The 16,252-nt window shown below is 56.8% G+C and overlaps 1 protein-coding gene across 1 annotated transcript in view; it reads left to right on the top strand.

Annotated features, from left to right (window-relative positions):
* Window positions 1-16,252, top strand: part of SDK2 (sidekick cell adhesion molecule 2) — a 262,214-nt gene that overhangs the window by 170,497 nt on the left and 75,465 nt on the right. Inside the window, exons 5-10 of the mRNA XM_079133200.1 lie at window positions 3,197-3,330; window positions 10,254-10,365; window positions 11,878-12,068; window positions 12,177-12,260; window positions 13,770-13,964; window positions 14,574-14,690. Coding sequence (XP_078989326.1) covers window positions 3,197-3,330; window positions 10,254-10,365; window positions 11,878-12,068; window positions 12,177-12,260; window positions 13,770-13,964; window positions 14,574-14,690 — 833 coding nt within the window. The remainder of the gene's footprint in view (window positions 1-3,196; window positions 3,331-10,253; window positions 10,366-11,877; window positions 12,069-12,176; window positions 12,261-13,769; window positions 13,965-14,573; window positions 14,691-16,252) is intronic.

The raw sequence follows: 16,252 nt of genomic DNA on the forward strand, positions 1-16,252 counted from the left end.
CCGGTCCCACTAATTCAAAACTTCGTTGCACACACTACACGTGCAAACTCTCAATCTTTTAGAGTGTGTTAAAAAGATTAGAAAAACTAAGAGTTCTACGACCAAAGATGTTACAGAGTACACATGATTCTGACAGTAATGGTCCAGTAGTGGTCTTCAGGAGACAATTCTAAGAAACACAGGAAGAGAAGTAATTTAAAATATCAAGACATTGAGTGCAAGATTGTGACTCCAAACTGACATTTAATATGCTTTGTATTGTAGGATATAAAACTAACCCCCCACCCATGGAATGTTAATATTTTTTTAATTGTTGATAAACCTTTATTTTATTTATTTATATGCAGTACTGAGGATAGAACCAGTGCTCACACCAGTGGCGCTCTGCCACTGAACCACAACCCCAGCCCCTGGGGTACCATTTTTAACAACCAGGAACACACTGTTTCTTCATCGGCTTTTTCTCAAGACCTATTGTGCCTCTGGTCCCATGACAATAAATATTTTGTATCAACTCAATTACACAATTATTCAGGAGTCCATGGTACAGCTGGAGCATGATTTATATTACCAGTTCCTTAGTCCTGGGTATTTAGATTATTTCTTAATGTTTGCTAATATGAAGAAATCTCATGAACGTCCTTGTAACTGAATATTTTTACATCTTTGATTTTCTGAGAAACTATTATTGTATAAGGCTAAGAGGACCTCTACAAATGCTCATCAAAATCACTTAACAGCAATTAACATAATTGCAGATTATTTTGGAAAAATTTCTACCCATCTGAGTTCCATAGACTTGGGGGATGTCTTTTTGTTTGTTTGTTTAACCTTTATTTATGGAAATTCCTGGTAAGAGTGTGTTTAGTTTTGTAAGAAGCCACCAGGACTGTTTCCAAAGGAGTGGCATTGTTTTGTACTCCCACCAGCAACAAGTGGGTCTGCTGGCCACACGGTGGTGCCACCCTTGTGGGGTCTGGCTGTTCCCATAGCTGAGTGGTGGATCTTCCTGTTGTGGTAATTTGCATGGGTTTGTTTGTTTACCTTCTGTGTCTTCCTGGAGGCTGTCCGTCAAGGACTTCAGCCCAGTTCGTAATTGGGTCGTTTACGTGTCACAGTTAAGAGTTCTATATCTTTTGGATAGCAGTGCTCATCAGGTATTCATCATGCAAATATTTCCTCCCGTCTGCAGCTTCTCTTCTCATTCTCTTGAGATTGTCTATCAAAGAGCAAAAATTCTCATTTCTAAATTTCTAATTAATTTTTAATTTTTTAATTTAACCCAGCTTATCAATGCTTTCTTCCATGGATCATGCCTCTGGTCTGTATCCAAAAGTCAGCACCAAAGATGGGGCATCTAGAGTCTCTGTTATCTTCTGGGAGTCTTAGAGGTTGGCAGCTCATGAGTAGGTCTGTGATCCATCTTGAGTTCATGTTTGTGAAGGGGATAAGGTATTTTTTCTGTTTTTCTATGTGGTTGTCCAGTCGTTCCAGCTGTGGTTGTTGAAAGGACTCCTTCATTTTATTTTTGTCTTTTCATTTTGTTCTCATTCTGTTTCATGTAATTTATTTCTTAGAGAAACCAGGTTCTGTAAGGCAGGTCAGCAAACTCTTTCTGCAAAGGGTCAGACAGAGAGTAAATATTTTAGACTTTGAGACCTGCAGGAACTTTATCATAACTACTCTGCGGAACAGAAGCAGCCATAGATAATGTGTCAACAAGCGGGCATGACTGTTGCAATAAAACTTTTTACACAAACAAGTAGTGGGCTGAAGTTTCCTGATCCCGCTATCGATTCCACATTCTGGGTTTACCTTCCCCATCCTGTGTCGTCACCTTCAAAATATGTTGGACTGGCTCTGTTCCCACCTGTCACCCCATTAGCTGGAGCTAAATCTCCGGAATAAAAAAGAAAAGTGACATTGTTAAGGTCCCTAGGGCCCAGGGGTGGGAGGGCTCACCTCCCCATTGCCCGGAGTTCCTGGACTGGTGTGAGTCTCAGCAAGTGAAGCCCCAACACCAGGAGTAGGGACCCCACACGCCGCCGCTGGGAGAGAGCGGGGCCAGAGACGCAGCCATGGGGATGTTTATTTGAGAGCCTGTTTAAAACTCTGTAACATTCACCTAATGGGAAAATTTGAAAAGAATTCAACTGGATTTTCCTTGTTAAACTAACATTAAGGATGTTTAACAGCTGTCTCGGGCACATCACATTACAATCCGAGATAGACTTGGCAAACTAATGGGCTTGTTTGTCATCGGGAGAGAGGGCGAAGGGAGCTGGGCAGAGCCGGCTGGGCGACACTGCCCGCACCACTGCATGTGCACAGGAGAGGCCCTGGCTGCCTCCCTGCCTGGAGACCCGGCCTGCCGAGGGTCTGTGTAATGGGAGCCCAGCAGAGGCACCCATCAGCGGGCGACCGCCCATCTCCATACCCGCAGCCCAAGAGTGTTCGCAAGCTGTGGGGAGGGGAAACTGATCCCTGGGGAGGGGGCTATGGGGAACGGGACCCCAGAAGTCTATGTTCGGGTGACCTGTCACCTTGAGTCAACCTAGGCAAATTTAGAATTAGGGTTAAGGAGTCTAGGCTCCTCAGGAGACTGAGGCAGGAGGATTGTTCGAGGCCAGCCTCAGCAACTTAGAGAGACACTGTCTCTAAATAAAAAACAGAAGGGCTGGGAATGTGGCTCGCTGGTGGAAGACCCCTGGGTTCAATTCCTACTACCAAAAAAAAGGGGGGGGTTAGGGTTAAGGCACTGATCCTGGAACCCTCTAATTATTAGTGCTGCTCATTACACAGCAGTCACTCAGTCATTCTGCAAACATCACTAAGGTGTCCAGGGCTTGTGCTGCTGCAGAGATACCTCTCAAAGCCATCAAGGACAAAATCCCACTGGCACTCGTGGAAAAGGCCCTGGGCCCGCCTTGGGGTCAGATAGGGAATGCCTCATGCGGCCAGTCTTGAACTCCAGGCCTGACCTTGGGATCCTCTGCAAACGCACGTGTCTGGGGTCTGGGCAGCAGGTGGCTGGGGAGGTGGGCTGCAGGGGGAGGCAGGGAGGCCTTCCTCCCTCCTCTTCCCAGCTGGGGAAGGGACAGTACAGTGGGGCCGGCCACTTCAGGTCCCTGCTCCCACTCCCTGGAGACTCAAGAGCCCTCGGGCCCCTGTCAAAGCAATCCTTTCCTCTTCCCAGAGCCATCACGCTGGAGAACACCCTTGTCATCCTGTCGACGGTGGCTCCTGACGCGGGCCGCTACTACGTGCAGGCTGTTAATGACAAGAACGGCGATAACAAGACGAGCCAGCCCATCACTCTCGCCGTGGAGAGTAAGTGAGCACAGGGCCTGGGACCGGCTCCGAGCGGGTCATTAAATCTTGGGAACTGTGCTCCAGAGGGTCATTGGGAAGATGGAATGGCAGCAGGGCGTCTGGGGACGGCGCGGAGGGACCCTCCCGGGGTGGAAGCGTGTGTGGGGGCGGGGTGAGTACCAGAGAGACGGCGGCAGCTCGGTTCTGAAGCCTGAGACCCTGCATCAGGAGGGGGATGCTTAGTGTGGCATTAGCGGGTCCCCAGAGGCTGGGGAGGTGGGGACAGGGTGAGAGAGGTGAGCACGCGTGGCTTACAGCCACCCAGGCTCAGGTGCTGCCAGAGGGAGCACCCGGAGGTCGGAAGCTCGTTTGGAAAGAAATGCACCAGCTGCCTCTGCTCAGCTGGCAGGAGAGCGGCTCCCGCTCAGAGCCAGGCCCCGCCCCCGCAGGCTCCCCCAGGCTCCCGCCAACACACGCGCCAGGAGGCACTTGAAGCGGGACTCCTCGGTGCCCTTTGGCAAAGAGATACATGTCCAGCAGAGACCGCAGCCAGGTGCTGGCCTGGTTCTCCCCTGCCACACCGTGCCCTCCCTCCAGGCTCCATCCCAGGTGGAGAAGCAGGGGCCGGTGGCTAGGGTGGCAGCCCAGGCTGGGAATCACCAAGCCCAAGTCCGTGGGGCAAAACCCATGCTTCCGGTGCTTCCGGAAGCAGCCAAGCGCCGTGGGGGAAGCCGGCTGTCTCTCACACCTGTACCGCGCCTGCTCCCAAAGCCAGCATCATTTATCACCCATGTCCTGCCCGCCACCAGCAAGATGAAGGTGCGGGCAACAGGGCCCTGCCTGCTCCCAACCTCTGCCAGTGCTCAGGCATCCCCGGACATCGCCACCCCTGCCCTCCATCTTCCAGGGCTTTACAGGCCCCAGCAGAACCTCTTCCCGTGTTCCAGTAAGGTCCTTCCTCCAACCCAGGTTCCAATATGCCAAGAAAGACGTCTGGATGCAGGGAGGGGAGTTCCAGTGATGCTGGGCCACCAGGATCACGGTGTGACCTCTGACACAGACCTGAGCCAAGGTCTCAGTCGAGTCCCACAGCCTGGGCCTGCCAGGCACGAGCCAGCTTCCTGTTTCTATAGGAGAAAGGAATCCGGTCACCGAGGGAGACGTTTCCCTTCTATTTTCTGGTGGTCCTACTATCTGGAGTCTCATGGAACCTGACAGTCTGGCAAAGGCAAGGTCAAAGATACAGAGTGGCTTGTGGTCTGAGTCAAAGCCAGGCATCTTCCTCAATGACTCAGTTTACCCTGAGACCCAAGGTTGGGAGCCTTCCTTGCTTCCTTGAGGGAGTTAAACAGTTGCTCTCTGGGCTGAATGTGGGGGTCCTCCGCTCTGCTCCATCTCGAGCCCCCGCAACCCTCCTGTTGGCCCAGGGGAGGCAGGCAGAGCCCCTCCCACCCCCAGCTGCTGCTTCCCCAGCCCATGCGCTGCTCCGCTCCTGCTCCAGCCTGGTGATTTGTGCAGGATTGAGAGCAGAGTCGGCTGATTTTTAGCTAATTTCCCCTCCCACAAGTGATTGCACTTCAAAACCCCTCACGCTGACACAAATCCCCAGCCTGCCCGCCTGCCAGCCAGTCTGTGAGGAGGAGCTGCCTGTTCGCCACCACCAGCTCTGCTCCCCTCTGCTCTCCTATGCAGCCCTCCCCCCTCCCCTGACCTCCCCCTTCCATCCCTCTCTGCTCAGGTTCCCAAGGTGAACCCCGCAGCAGACCTGTGGGGAGCCCATGCTCCTCGGAAATGGAGAAGGAAAGAGCAAGCCTGGTGCTCCAGGTGTTGTCCCCTGCCTAGGGCAACCCAGGGACTTCACTCAGACTGTCACAGCTCCTAAAACTCCCCACCTGGGCAGTGGCCCCACACCTGGGGATCAGAGCTGCATAGACGTATAGCGTGAGTCACAGGCATGAGTCTAAATTTTCTGGAAGCCCCATCTTTTTTTGCAAAGTAAAAAAAAAAAAGGAGGCAGAATTAATTTTATTTATCTATTTTATTTAACCCAGCGTTTCTAGAATATCTTTTAAACATACCTCCTATAGAAAACGTAGCATAGATTCCACTTTCTTTTCTTGCACACGAAGTCTTTGAAATCCATGTGCATTTGACACTTACAGGGCACCTCAACGCCTCTCAATTCTGATGCTAAATTTTCGTCTGAAATACGTATCTGTATTTAGATTTTGTAAAATGCACAGCTGAAAAGATAGAGGCTCACACCCAAGTTGTTCCGTACATACTTAAGTGTTCTAATAACTGAATTGGGATCCTTTTTTTTAATTAAATGTAAATTAGTTAAAATTAAATCACAGTAAATCAAAGGGGCACCAGCTGCCCTTCAGGTGCTCTGGAGGCACAAGTGGCTCCCTGCTCTTGGCGGGGGGCGGGTTCGAAGGCCTGGGTGCTGACAGCCAGGCCCCGAGCAGGAGGCCCTGCTGAGTTCCTGAGCCTGGGCTCCTCTTCAGCAAAGCCACGCTTGTGGCCATGATGAAATCCTCTCAGGGCAGCAGGATCCAAACCTGGCCCCTGTGTGGGGAGCCCTCTGGTTCCTCCTGTCCCGGGTACAGGAGGGGCCGCCTGTGTCAGGGGCTCACGTGGCCTTGCCCCCTTGCTTGGGCTTGCTGTGGCTTCACAGCTTGGGGCCCCATTCACCCCAATAACCCACAGGCTGGAGCAGTCTTCACCCACAGTAGCCTGCCCCAGGGCCAGCCTGTGCCCACTCTCGTGCTGGTCAGGACAGCTGCCAGGTCCAGCTCATGGCCAGGGACCCCCACCACCACCATAGGCGTGTGATGGGTATCGAGAGAGGCCCCCAGGCTGAAGGCTCTGGGCTCCTAGCCGTCTGGCCTTGCTGGCTTCAGGGACTGTCCCTGCTCTGCCTCTGTGTAGACCACGAGGTTAACGAGGCACGCCCCGTGCTTGGTCCTGAGTCAGCCCTGGGAGACCTGGTGACAGAGGGCTCCCCCAGCAGAACACCCAACAGCCAGAGTGTCTCCTGCCCCCATGGCCATCTCTGGGAGTCACCCCAGCGCCCTGCTGTCCCCACCGCCTCTCAGCCTTGTCCCCAGCTCCCAGCTGCCACTCACTACCCTGCCCTCTGGTCACTGGATTCTGTTGCCCCTTCCCTGGTGCCCTTTCCCCTGAGCTTCCAGGACCTGCTGCCCAAGCTTTGGGTCTCTGCTGGTTCTTCCTCGGCCGACACGTCTCCGCCTCCCCTGACACGAGCAAGCCCACAGTCCAGTGTGTGGCCTCTTGTTCCTCCTGTCTCCCCTGCTCCTGGCTCCTGGATCTCTCCAGTATGCCCCAGCACACCTGCAAGAATGGCTGCCAGTCCCCCCTCCAGTGGGCCTCCACCCCAGGACCTCTGAGCATCTCCATCCCACCACCACCTCAGATGGCATGACCAAATCCAAAGTGACCCGTCTCCCCTGGAACCCGGTTCCTCCTGGGCTCTGCAAAAGGGGCCCCGTCATCAGGCATCCAATGCCTGCACCGACCTTGGCCCTTCTGTTTTCTGCACTCCAGGCCAAGGCCACCCCTGTTGACTGTTCTCCCCTCCATGACCACTGCTCGCACCAGGGTCAGCATCCAGCCCAGAGACAGGCAGTCAAAGCTGCCTTCGCCCCCCGAGCAGGAGTGGAAGCGTGTGTCACCACATGCTTGCTCCGACCCCTTGGGTGTACTGTGTTAAGGAGGATTCTGAGGACGCATCAGATCTCAGCTAAGAAGAGCCCTGAAACCAGTTAGCACTTTCTCCTGGACAGCAAGGAGAGCGGCCTGGGAAGGGGCAGCAAACAGGGCCGGACCTGAGCTCTGCTCCGTGGGCACCTCCCCTCTGGGCCCCGCTGCCCTGCAGGCCACCCGCACGCCGCCTTTCTACAATACCCTCCTCCTTGCTCTCTGAGCCCCACTCAAGTCCCAGCATCCACTGTGAAGCCACCACCAACCGCAGCCCCAGAGGCGTGAGGCTTTGCTTTGCTTCCTGGAGGCGAAGGCGCCTGTCCTCTTCCTCACTCGGGAGGTCCCGGGAGTCTGGCACCCACGTCAGTAGCCTTGGGGCCCATGGCTTGGTCTGAGGTACTAGGGAGACCACTCAGTGGCAGGCAAATGCCCAGGAGCAGGGACTGTTGTTAACTGAGCGCCTACTGTGTGCAGGCACCTGGCACTCACTGGCCACAGGCTGGAACACGCCCCTACTCTCCTGAGCCCAGCGTCTTTAGACCCTTAGATGTGTGAGCACCGCCCACACCTCCCAGGCTGTGTCCCCAGAGGACTGACCCTCGGTGAGGCATCTCTGGTTCCTGGCCTGCACCAGGCGCCCATCCAGGAGGGTTTGTGGAGGGGTCGTGCTGAATATACACAGCTCTAGAGATGACAGGTCTATCCCCTTCACCACCGAGAGACAGACAGGTGGACGGAAGTAGCCCACCACGGTCCTGCCCCAGGACACGGGCAGGACGAGGCTTTGAACCAGGCTTCCAAAACCCCAGCACCCCCGTCCTGTGCCACTGTGGCTCCTCTCCAGCCCTACAGGCTGCTGCCTGGGCACCTGCCCCAAGGGCCCTTGCTGGGTCCCTCTCCCCGTTCCGTCCCTGCCTGTGTGCAGCCTCATTTCTCCGCCTCTGCCCGCGTGCGCCTTCCTCTGGGCTGTCTGCGTATCCGGCTGTGCCACACGCTCCGGCTTGGGCTCTAACTGTCTATCTCCTCCTCGTGCCCCATTAATCTGGGCTGTGGTACCTGTGCGCCCCAGCATGTAATAAACAACTTAGAGCACACTTTTATGGATTCAGCTATATCAGCAGCTTTCAATCCGATCGCGCTTTATGGCGCCTACATGAGACTTTTATATTGTTGCAATTATTCTGCTTTATATGCTCCCTTTCCTGGCCCCTTCATTTTACTTTATTTTCACATTTTATTCCCATTCTTCCTGAGCCTCTTCTAGCAAGGCCTAGAGTCCAGGTAGGAAAATTGCCAAGGCTGACCAGGGTGGCCCCGAGGGGCAGCTGGCCCCACAAAGGATGTCCTGCCACTGTCACCTGGGCCGTGCAGTCACAGTGGCTGGACACTTGCAGGGCCTCCTGGAAAGAGGCCAAGTAGGAAGATTTGTTGCAAGAAAAAAATGCTGTTTCAGGGGCCCTGGAGCAGGAGTTCAGAGGAGGCTGCAGTTCCTGCCAACACTGGGCCTGCCCGGACCCTCAAAGAGGAGACCTGGCTAAAGAATCCAAAACACACCAGGCATGGGGGCGCACAGCTGTAATCCCAGCAATTCTGGAGGCTGAGGCAGGAGGATCACAAGTTCAAAGCCAGCCTCAACAAATTAGCAAGGCCCTAAGCAACTTAGTGAAACTGTGTCTCAAAATAAAAAAAAAAGGGCTGGGGATGTGGCTCAGGGGTTAAGCACCTCTGCTTTCAATCCCCAGTACCCAAAAAAAAAAAGAATCCAAAACAGAAGAACAGGAAACGCCACCCTCTCTGTTAGAACAGTTGGGTCTTTTTCTTCCCCCCGCCCCCCAATAAAGCCTGCTCAGTCATCTGCCCTGGGAGTCCTACAGTGGTAGGACTCCGCTCCCTGTGGGTGTGAACACATCTGAGCGCCTGCTAGGTGGCAGGGTGGACTTCTGTGCTGGAGGCAAGGTGGCCAGGAGGGCCGCGGGTCAGTCGGGCAGCTGGCAGATGCGGGTCGCATCTGAGCACCTACTAGGTGGCAGGGTGGACCTCCGTGCTGAAGGCGAAGTGGCCAGCAGGGCCGCGGGTCAGCTCGGGCAGCCATAACAAAGCTCCCGCTGAGCCTGAAGCAGCAGCCAGCCTCACTCCCTGTCCTGGAGGCTGGAGGCCCCCGTCAAGCAGTGGCCTGTTGGGGTCGCCGAGGGCCCCCTTCCTGACTTGCAGACAGCCACCTTCTTGCCAGCCAGAGCTCTGCTCTCTTCCTTCTCTTCGCAGGGACACTATCCGTCATAGGGACCCACCCTCAGGACCCCAGCTGGACCTGCTCAGCTCCAGGCGCCACCCCTCAGGCTAGGCTTTCCTCACAGGAGCCTTCAGGGCCACAGCTCTGTCCCCAGCCAGGACCCTCCTGCCTCCGGGAGAAGTCAAGGCCCTGTGGTCACCATGACAAAGCACCACCAACCCGTGACTTTTTGTAACAGGAATCAATTCCCTGGGTTCCAGAGGCAGAGAGCTGAAATCAAGGTGCCATGGGCCAGACTCCCTCTGCAGGCCCTCGGAGGGTCCTTGGCCTCCTCTGGTCCAGGGCACTGCAGTCCTTGCTGGGCATTCCCATCTTCAGATCCTGCCTGTCTTCACCCCGGTGTCTGTGTCTGAAGGCTCCTCAGAGCACACCAGTGGCTATGGATCCAGAGCCCACCCTCATCCAGCATGGCCCCATCCAAACTCACCACATATGCAAGGACCCCATTTCCAAATGGAGTCACATTCCCATCTGCCAGTGGACATGAATGGGGGTCACTGTCCAACTGCAGGTGGAGTTTGCATTCTGGGGAAGAGACAGTGAGGAAGGACACCAACAAGGGAAACTGAGTCAGGGAGCATTTTGAGAGCAGGAGGGAAGACCAGGGGGCAAGGGAGGCAGGCATGGCTGCTTCCCAGGGGACCAGGGAGGGCCCTGGGTGCCAGCAGGGTCCTCGGGGGCTGTCCCTGGACACCCACAGAGCTCATCACAGAGGATGAGAGAGGGGAGATGACAGTCCCTGGGGTCAGTGTCCAGAGGCCAGCCTGGCTGACCAGAGCCAGGCCACTGTGGGTCAACCACCCCCCCGCAGGTCTGGCCACCTGCCTCACGTTGGGAGGTCAGAGGTCTCCCATGGCATCAGCCTGGCCAAGAGGGGTTGGAACTTCCGACCTCTGCACCCAGCTCACCCCTGACCTCTCCCCAGATGTCGGAGGCCCTGCTGATCCCATCGCACCAACCATCATCGTCCCTCCCAAGAACACCAGCGTGGTGGCCGGCACCTCGGAGGTGACCATGGAGTGTGTGGCCAATGCCAGGTGGGTGGACCTTCCTTTTCTGCTCCTTGTCCTCCTAACTGGGGCCCCTGCTCCTGGGTAGTGCAGTTGCAGTTTGGAAAGTTCTGGAAGCTCTCTCACGTGAGGACCAGGAGAGTAGAGGCGGATGGCAGGTGGATGCTCCAGCTGTTGCCTGGGGGTGTCAGGTAGGAGCAGAGCCGGCTCCTTCTCTGGGTCCCAAGAGAAGTGAACAGAACCAGGAAGCAGAGCTCAGCAGGCTGCCTGGGGCCAGTGGGAGGTAGAGACTTCCACAACTTAGAGCAGCCCAGAGAGGCAGGGAGCTCTCTCCTTGCAAGCACAGGCAGGCAAGTGGGAAGGGTGTATGGAAGATGAGTCATGGCGGTCAAGAGCACAGGCTTCGTAGGAGGGAGACCTGGGGCAGGTGCCACCGTGGCCTGAACTTCTCTCACCTGGGAAACGTAAAATCAGGACAGGCTGCTAAGTGCTCCTACTTGACCTCCTTTCTCCCAGCAACTACCCTGCAGCCCAGAGAGGGCAAGCAACCTGCCCAAGGTCACCCCGCTGACTGATAGGTGAACTGAAATGCAACTGGCTGTCCCTGAAGCCCATGTTCACTGCCCTGCTCTGGACTTTAGTCTCCTCATCTGCAAAGTGACTGCCACTCAGGGATGTGGTCTTGAGAAGGAGGTGGGATAGGGGTAGGAGAGGTGGAAATCCTCACTGTAAGACATGCAGGTAGGGTGCTGACCCCAGACTGACCTGACACCTTCTAGTGCTCCGCAAACCGACGCGATGGGTAGAGTTAAATGACAATCCTAAGGTCACCTACAGCTGGAGATTCCTGGAGGGCGGGTCCCTGTAGCAACGGTTCTGAAAATATGCTGTACAGAACCTAAGCTTCTCAGAGGCAGCGGCAGGTGGCCAGGCTGCTCATTCAAGGCCCGGAGGAGTCGTGCTGGAGAACCCGGCCAACTCCACAGGAGCCAGGCCTCCCAAACAACAGAACCAGAGGGCTCACAGGACCCTCTGAGCGCCCCAGGCAGCAAGCACCGGCCTCTGGAAGAGCCATCCTTCAGGCGGAGAAAGATGGCCAGGCGGACAGAGCTCCAGGGGCGGGGGTGTAGCGCAGCGATGTGGGAAGGGCCACACGCTCTCCCTGGAGCTGGGGCTGGGTCTCTGGCTACTTCCCCATCACAGGCTCTGGGACTTACCTCCTGTCACTCCCGCTCCCTCCACGGCCTCCCCCTGTACAAAGGCCCCCTGCCGGGCGATGGGGAGGAGCCAGCCAGGTGCCCAGCACGGCCACCCTGCGTCCTGCCTGAGCGCCTCAGCTCTCGAACCTCCTCATCCCAGCGCCCCAGGGGCCCCCGCAGTCGCCCCTGGTCCTCAGATGAGGAGCCCGAGGCCCAGGGCACCCAGGAGCTCGCCCTGGCTGGGCAGGCGCGGAGGGAGTGGCATGCGGGGCGGCCCGGCGCTCCCCCGCCCCCTTCAGGACCCCTGAAGTCCCATATGTGAACACCCCGCTCCCCGCAGGCCGCTGATCAAGCTGCACATCATCTGGAAGAAGGACGGGGTGCTGGTGTCAGGTGGCATCAGCGACTATAACCGCCGGCTCACCATCCCCAACCCCACGGTCAGCGACGCCGGCTACTACCAGTGCGAGGCCGTGCTGCGCAGCAGCAGCGTGCCCCCCGCGGCCCGGGGGGCCTACCTCTCCGTGCTGGGTGAGGCGCGGGGGCAGCTGGGTGGCATGGCGCAGGCCTGCGGGAGCGGGGAGAGTGGCCCACAGTGGCCTGGCTCTGATCCCCCCTCCTCTGGTCCTCCCTCTGCAGAACCACCCCAGTTTGTCAAGGAGCCAGAGAGACACATCACCGCAGAGATGGAGAAGGTGGTGGACATCCCCTGTCGGGCCAAAGGTACCGCAGTGGTGGTGGGCGGGTGAGGTCGCCAGACCCGCAGCCCCTCCCCTGCCTGGCCACCATTTCCAAATCCCACCTCCTCCTAGGGCCACAACAGGGGGTGAGCGTCCGTCTGACTGTGAGCAGCAGCCCGGGGTAACACGCAGGCCAAATTACCGTAATCTCGGGCTGAAATCAACCCATGTTACCATAACTTGAGGGTTACAAATGAACCCAAATTACCGTAATTTCAGCACAGGTGACAGATCCAAATTGCCCATAATTTGAGAGTTGTAGACAATGCCAAATCATCGCAACTTCAGAACTAGCAGACCTGGGCGCCTCTCGCTGCAGATGGGGTCTAGCTGCCCCGCCTGCCTCTGGGCCCTGTGCTCGGCACACGCACCACTCCCACCCCAGCCCCCTGGTCATGGGTCTGGGAGGATTTCTACTCTCCCATCCTGGTTCTCCCTTCTCCTGATTCAGCTGAGCAGAAAGCCCACAGCCAGGGAAGCAGCCAGAGGATAAAGAGAAGAGCATGCACAAGGGGTCATGGCCACAGGGCAGAGCATCCACTAGCAGGAAGGAGGCTCCCCGGAGGGGGTCTCAGGCTCCCGCTTAGGCTGAGAGCTGCTCTCCCAGGCAAAGAATATCTTTCGAGGGCTTTCCATAGGCCAGTATTGTTCTCGGGGCTGGGGAGTTTACAGAATGAACCCAGCAGCCAACTCCCGGGTTGTTCTAGAACTTACATTCTTGCGGGGAGAGGGGCAAAGCCATAAACAAAGACACGGAGTTTCATCTCATCTAAAGTGCCCCGAGTTGTAAGATGCCCCATTTTTTTATGTACCACTAAGAAAGAAAAAAAACTGCCAATTAAATGATGACGTGCTGTCAATGACGAGACCCCTGCTGGTCTCCGAGACGTCGCACAGTTGAACACATGGGCGTCTTGGAACGGATGAGGTGCGCCCCCTCGGTGGTCAGTGTGCTTGGGGACACGCAGCCGTGGGGCACTGCTCTGGGCAGGTCATTTGAGCGGAGACCCAGAGGGAGGGAGGGTGGGCTAGGGAGGGCTCTGAGAAGAGTCTGCCAGGACCAGAGGCCAGGGAGCCCGTCACCTCCGGGGCCCTTTGCCTGCTTTCCATCTGGGCTCTGTGCTCAGGTGGGTTTGAAAACCAAACCTCAACTTGGAATTTCTCAGAGACATTAAAGCCTCTGCTGAATATCACAGTAAAAAAAAAAAAAAAAAAAAAAATTGTTTAAAATTCATTTGTCCAATCCAGCATTTCCAAAGTAGACTGAGCCCAGGTAAGCCAGTCTTTTCCTTTTCTTAAAATCCCTCCTGTATCCAAATGATTTGAAAACTGCCGCTCAGGTAACGTCCTCCCCTTCTCTACAAACCAAGAGTGACGCTCTGGGAAGGTTCTGGAGACCCAGACACGGGGGCTCCCCTGCCCACTTCCTCCCAGCAGCCCGCAGGTGGTGAGGGAGGCCCAGGAGGTGCTGACTCCGCCCTCCGGCCCACAGGTGTCCCGCCGCCCTCCATCACCTGGTACAAGGACGCCGCCGTGGTGGAGGTGGAGAAGCTGCCCCGGCTCCGGCAGCACGGCGACGGGGGCCTGCAGATCAGCGGCCTGGTGCCCGACGACACCGGCATGTTCCAGTGCTTTGCCCGCAACGCAGCTGGCGAGGTGCAGACCTCCACCTACCTGGCCGTCACCAGTGAGTGGGCCTCCCCTGTCCTGCCCCTGCCCCCGCCCCCGCCAGGGCCTGGAGAGAGCAGCGTTGGTCCTGGGAGCCCAGAAGGCTCCTTGCCCGGCAGCCTGGGTGGTGGGGTCCAGTTACGCCCGCAGCTTCTGCAGACAGCGCTCCGGGGAAGTGTGCGTCCCTCAGGGTCCCCCAGTGACCTGGAGCCGAGGGTGGCCACAATGGCTCTGGGAGAGAAGGCCCAGCTCCAGGGTTGCTGCTGGCCCGAGTCCCCTGAGCCGGCGAGAGGACCTGCTCTGGCCTCCGCGGAGGAGAACCAGCGCTCAAACAGTCCTCAGCTGGTTTTCGTTGAGCAAGCTGGAGCCTCAGCTTCGTGCCAATGAAGCCCTTGTCCCGGGGGCGTGAGCTGCCCTCTGGGTCCCCTGCAGAGGCCCAAGAGCCCAGGCAGGATATGTCCCTCCATACGGCAGGTGGCCTGGGACGTCCTCCCAGGCTCCTTTCCAACATTGGGACCTCATCAAAGCCTAGCCCCCTTCCCAGCAGAGGGCCCTGCCGCACAGGAAGCAGCAGGGGGAGGGGAGGACATGCCCTCTGCGTGTGGCTGAGGCCTTACTGTGTCTACAGGTATCGCCCCCAACATCACCAGGGGCCCCCTGGACAGCACAGTGATTGACGGCATGTCGGTGGTGCTGGCCTGTGAGACCTCGGGGGCACCCCGGCCAGCCATCACATGGCAGAAAGGTACATGGAAGAGACCATCAGAAGGTGGGGCTGTGTGAAAATCTAGGATAGTCCTCAACACCAGGTCTGGAGCCCCCAGCTGGGGTCCCCACGTGCAATCATAAGGCCATGCCCTGCACAGCGCAGGAGGGCATCTCTCACAGCACAGTGACTACGTGGCTGCCTTGCTGGGCATCTCCACGCGAATGAGTAACTCACTCCAAACCGCAGGCTTCCCTGTGTAGACTGGGGATGAGGGTGTGCGGGGTGACATGATGACAGTGTGCGTGTGGAGGCCTGTGTCGAGCCTGCAGCAGCAACGGCTAGTAAATGGCCGCGTTTGATAATTCACACTGTCATGGTGGACATTGTGCTGTCCTTCCTCCCAGGCGCTCAGGGATTCCCGATGGCTGGGCCAGCAGTGCCCACGTGTCCACTCTGTCCACCTGCCCTGTGTCCCTCCCCATCTCTTCTGGGCACACACAGCTCAACTTCTCACTGTACAGGCATGCACGCACACAGGCACACACACTCAGGTACATGCACACGTGCACACACAGGCACATACATGCACATGTGCATACCCATGCACACTCAGGTACATTCATATGTGCACACCCATGCACATACAGGCATACACACTCAGGTACATGCACATATGCACACACACATATGCACACACATTCACATACATGCACACACAGGTATTTGCATACAGCCACACATAGGCACACACAGGCACACACATTCAGGTACATACACACTCAGGTACATGCACACGTGTACACACAGATGCAGACACATTCAGGTACATGCACACATACACAGGCACACACGCTGAGGTACATGCACACGTGTACACACACATGCAGACACATATTCAGGTACATGCACACATACACAGGCACACACGCTGAGGTACATGCACACGTGGACCTTCTCACAGAACTCACTGCCCTTTCCCCAGCACCCACCCAGCTATGCAGCTCTTCCCAGGGCCTAGGACACTCTGGCACGCAGCAGGTGCCCACTAAGTACTTGTGAATGGATATGGCACAGCCATCCAGCACACAGCTGGATCAGGTGTGTGCCCACATGGGCACATGGACACACCCACCTGTACTTCCATGGGGACAGGTAGGGTGTTCTCTAAAATAAAGGGACAGAACCTACACTCTCAGGCCCACCCTGCTCACACCTGTGCACGCTCCTGTGCTTGTGCACACACTCTCTCTTGCTCTCGCTCTCTTTCCCTCTCCCCACTCCTCCCTCTCCCTCCCTCTGGTAAGAACCCCCACTGCAGCCCAGGCCAGGCACCTGGCCTGGGGCCTCCCGAGTCCCACTGCAGATCTGTTCTGACAGGGGCTGTGGGCCTAGACACCATGCCTCCCTGTGCCCACCTGCTCCTTGCCCTCCTGTCCATCACTGTCCTCTGCTCCTCTGAAGGTGACTCTCTCCACAGCTCCCTGCAGCACGATGCCTTTACCAACCTGTCCCCGTCCCCCCACCCTCCTGCGCTCTCATCCAGTCCAGGTGCCAGCTGCTGGGCGGCTGTGCCGGGCTGCCCCTCGCTGCCATCAGGA

The sequence above is a fragment of the Sciurus vulgaris genome (genome assembly GCF_902686455.1).
Source record: "Sciurus vulgaris genome assembly, chromosome: 3".
Classification (NCBI taxonomy): Eukaryota; Metazoa; Chordata; class Mammalia; order Rodentia; family Sciuridae; genus Sciurus; species Sciurus vulgaris.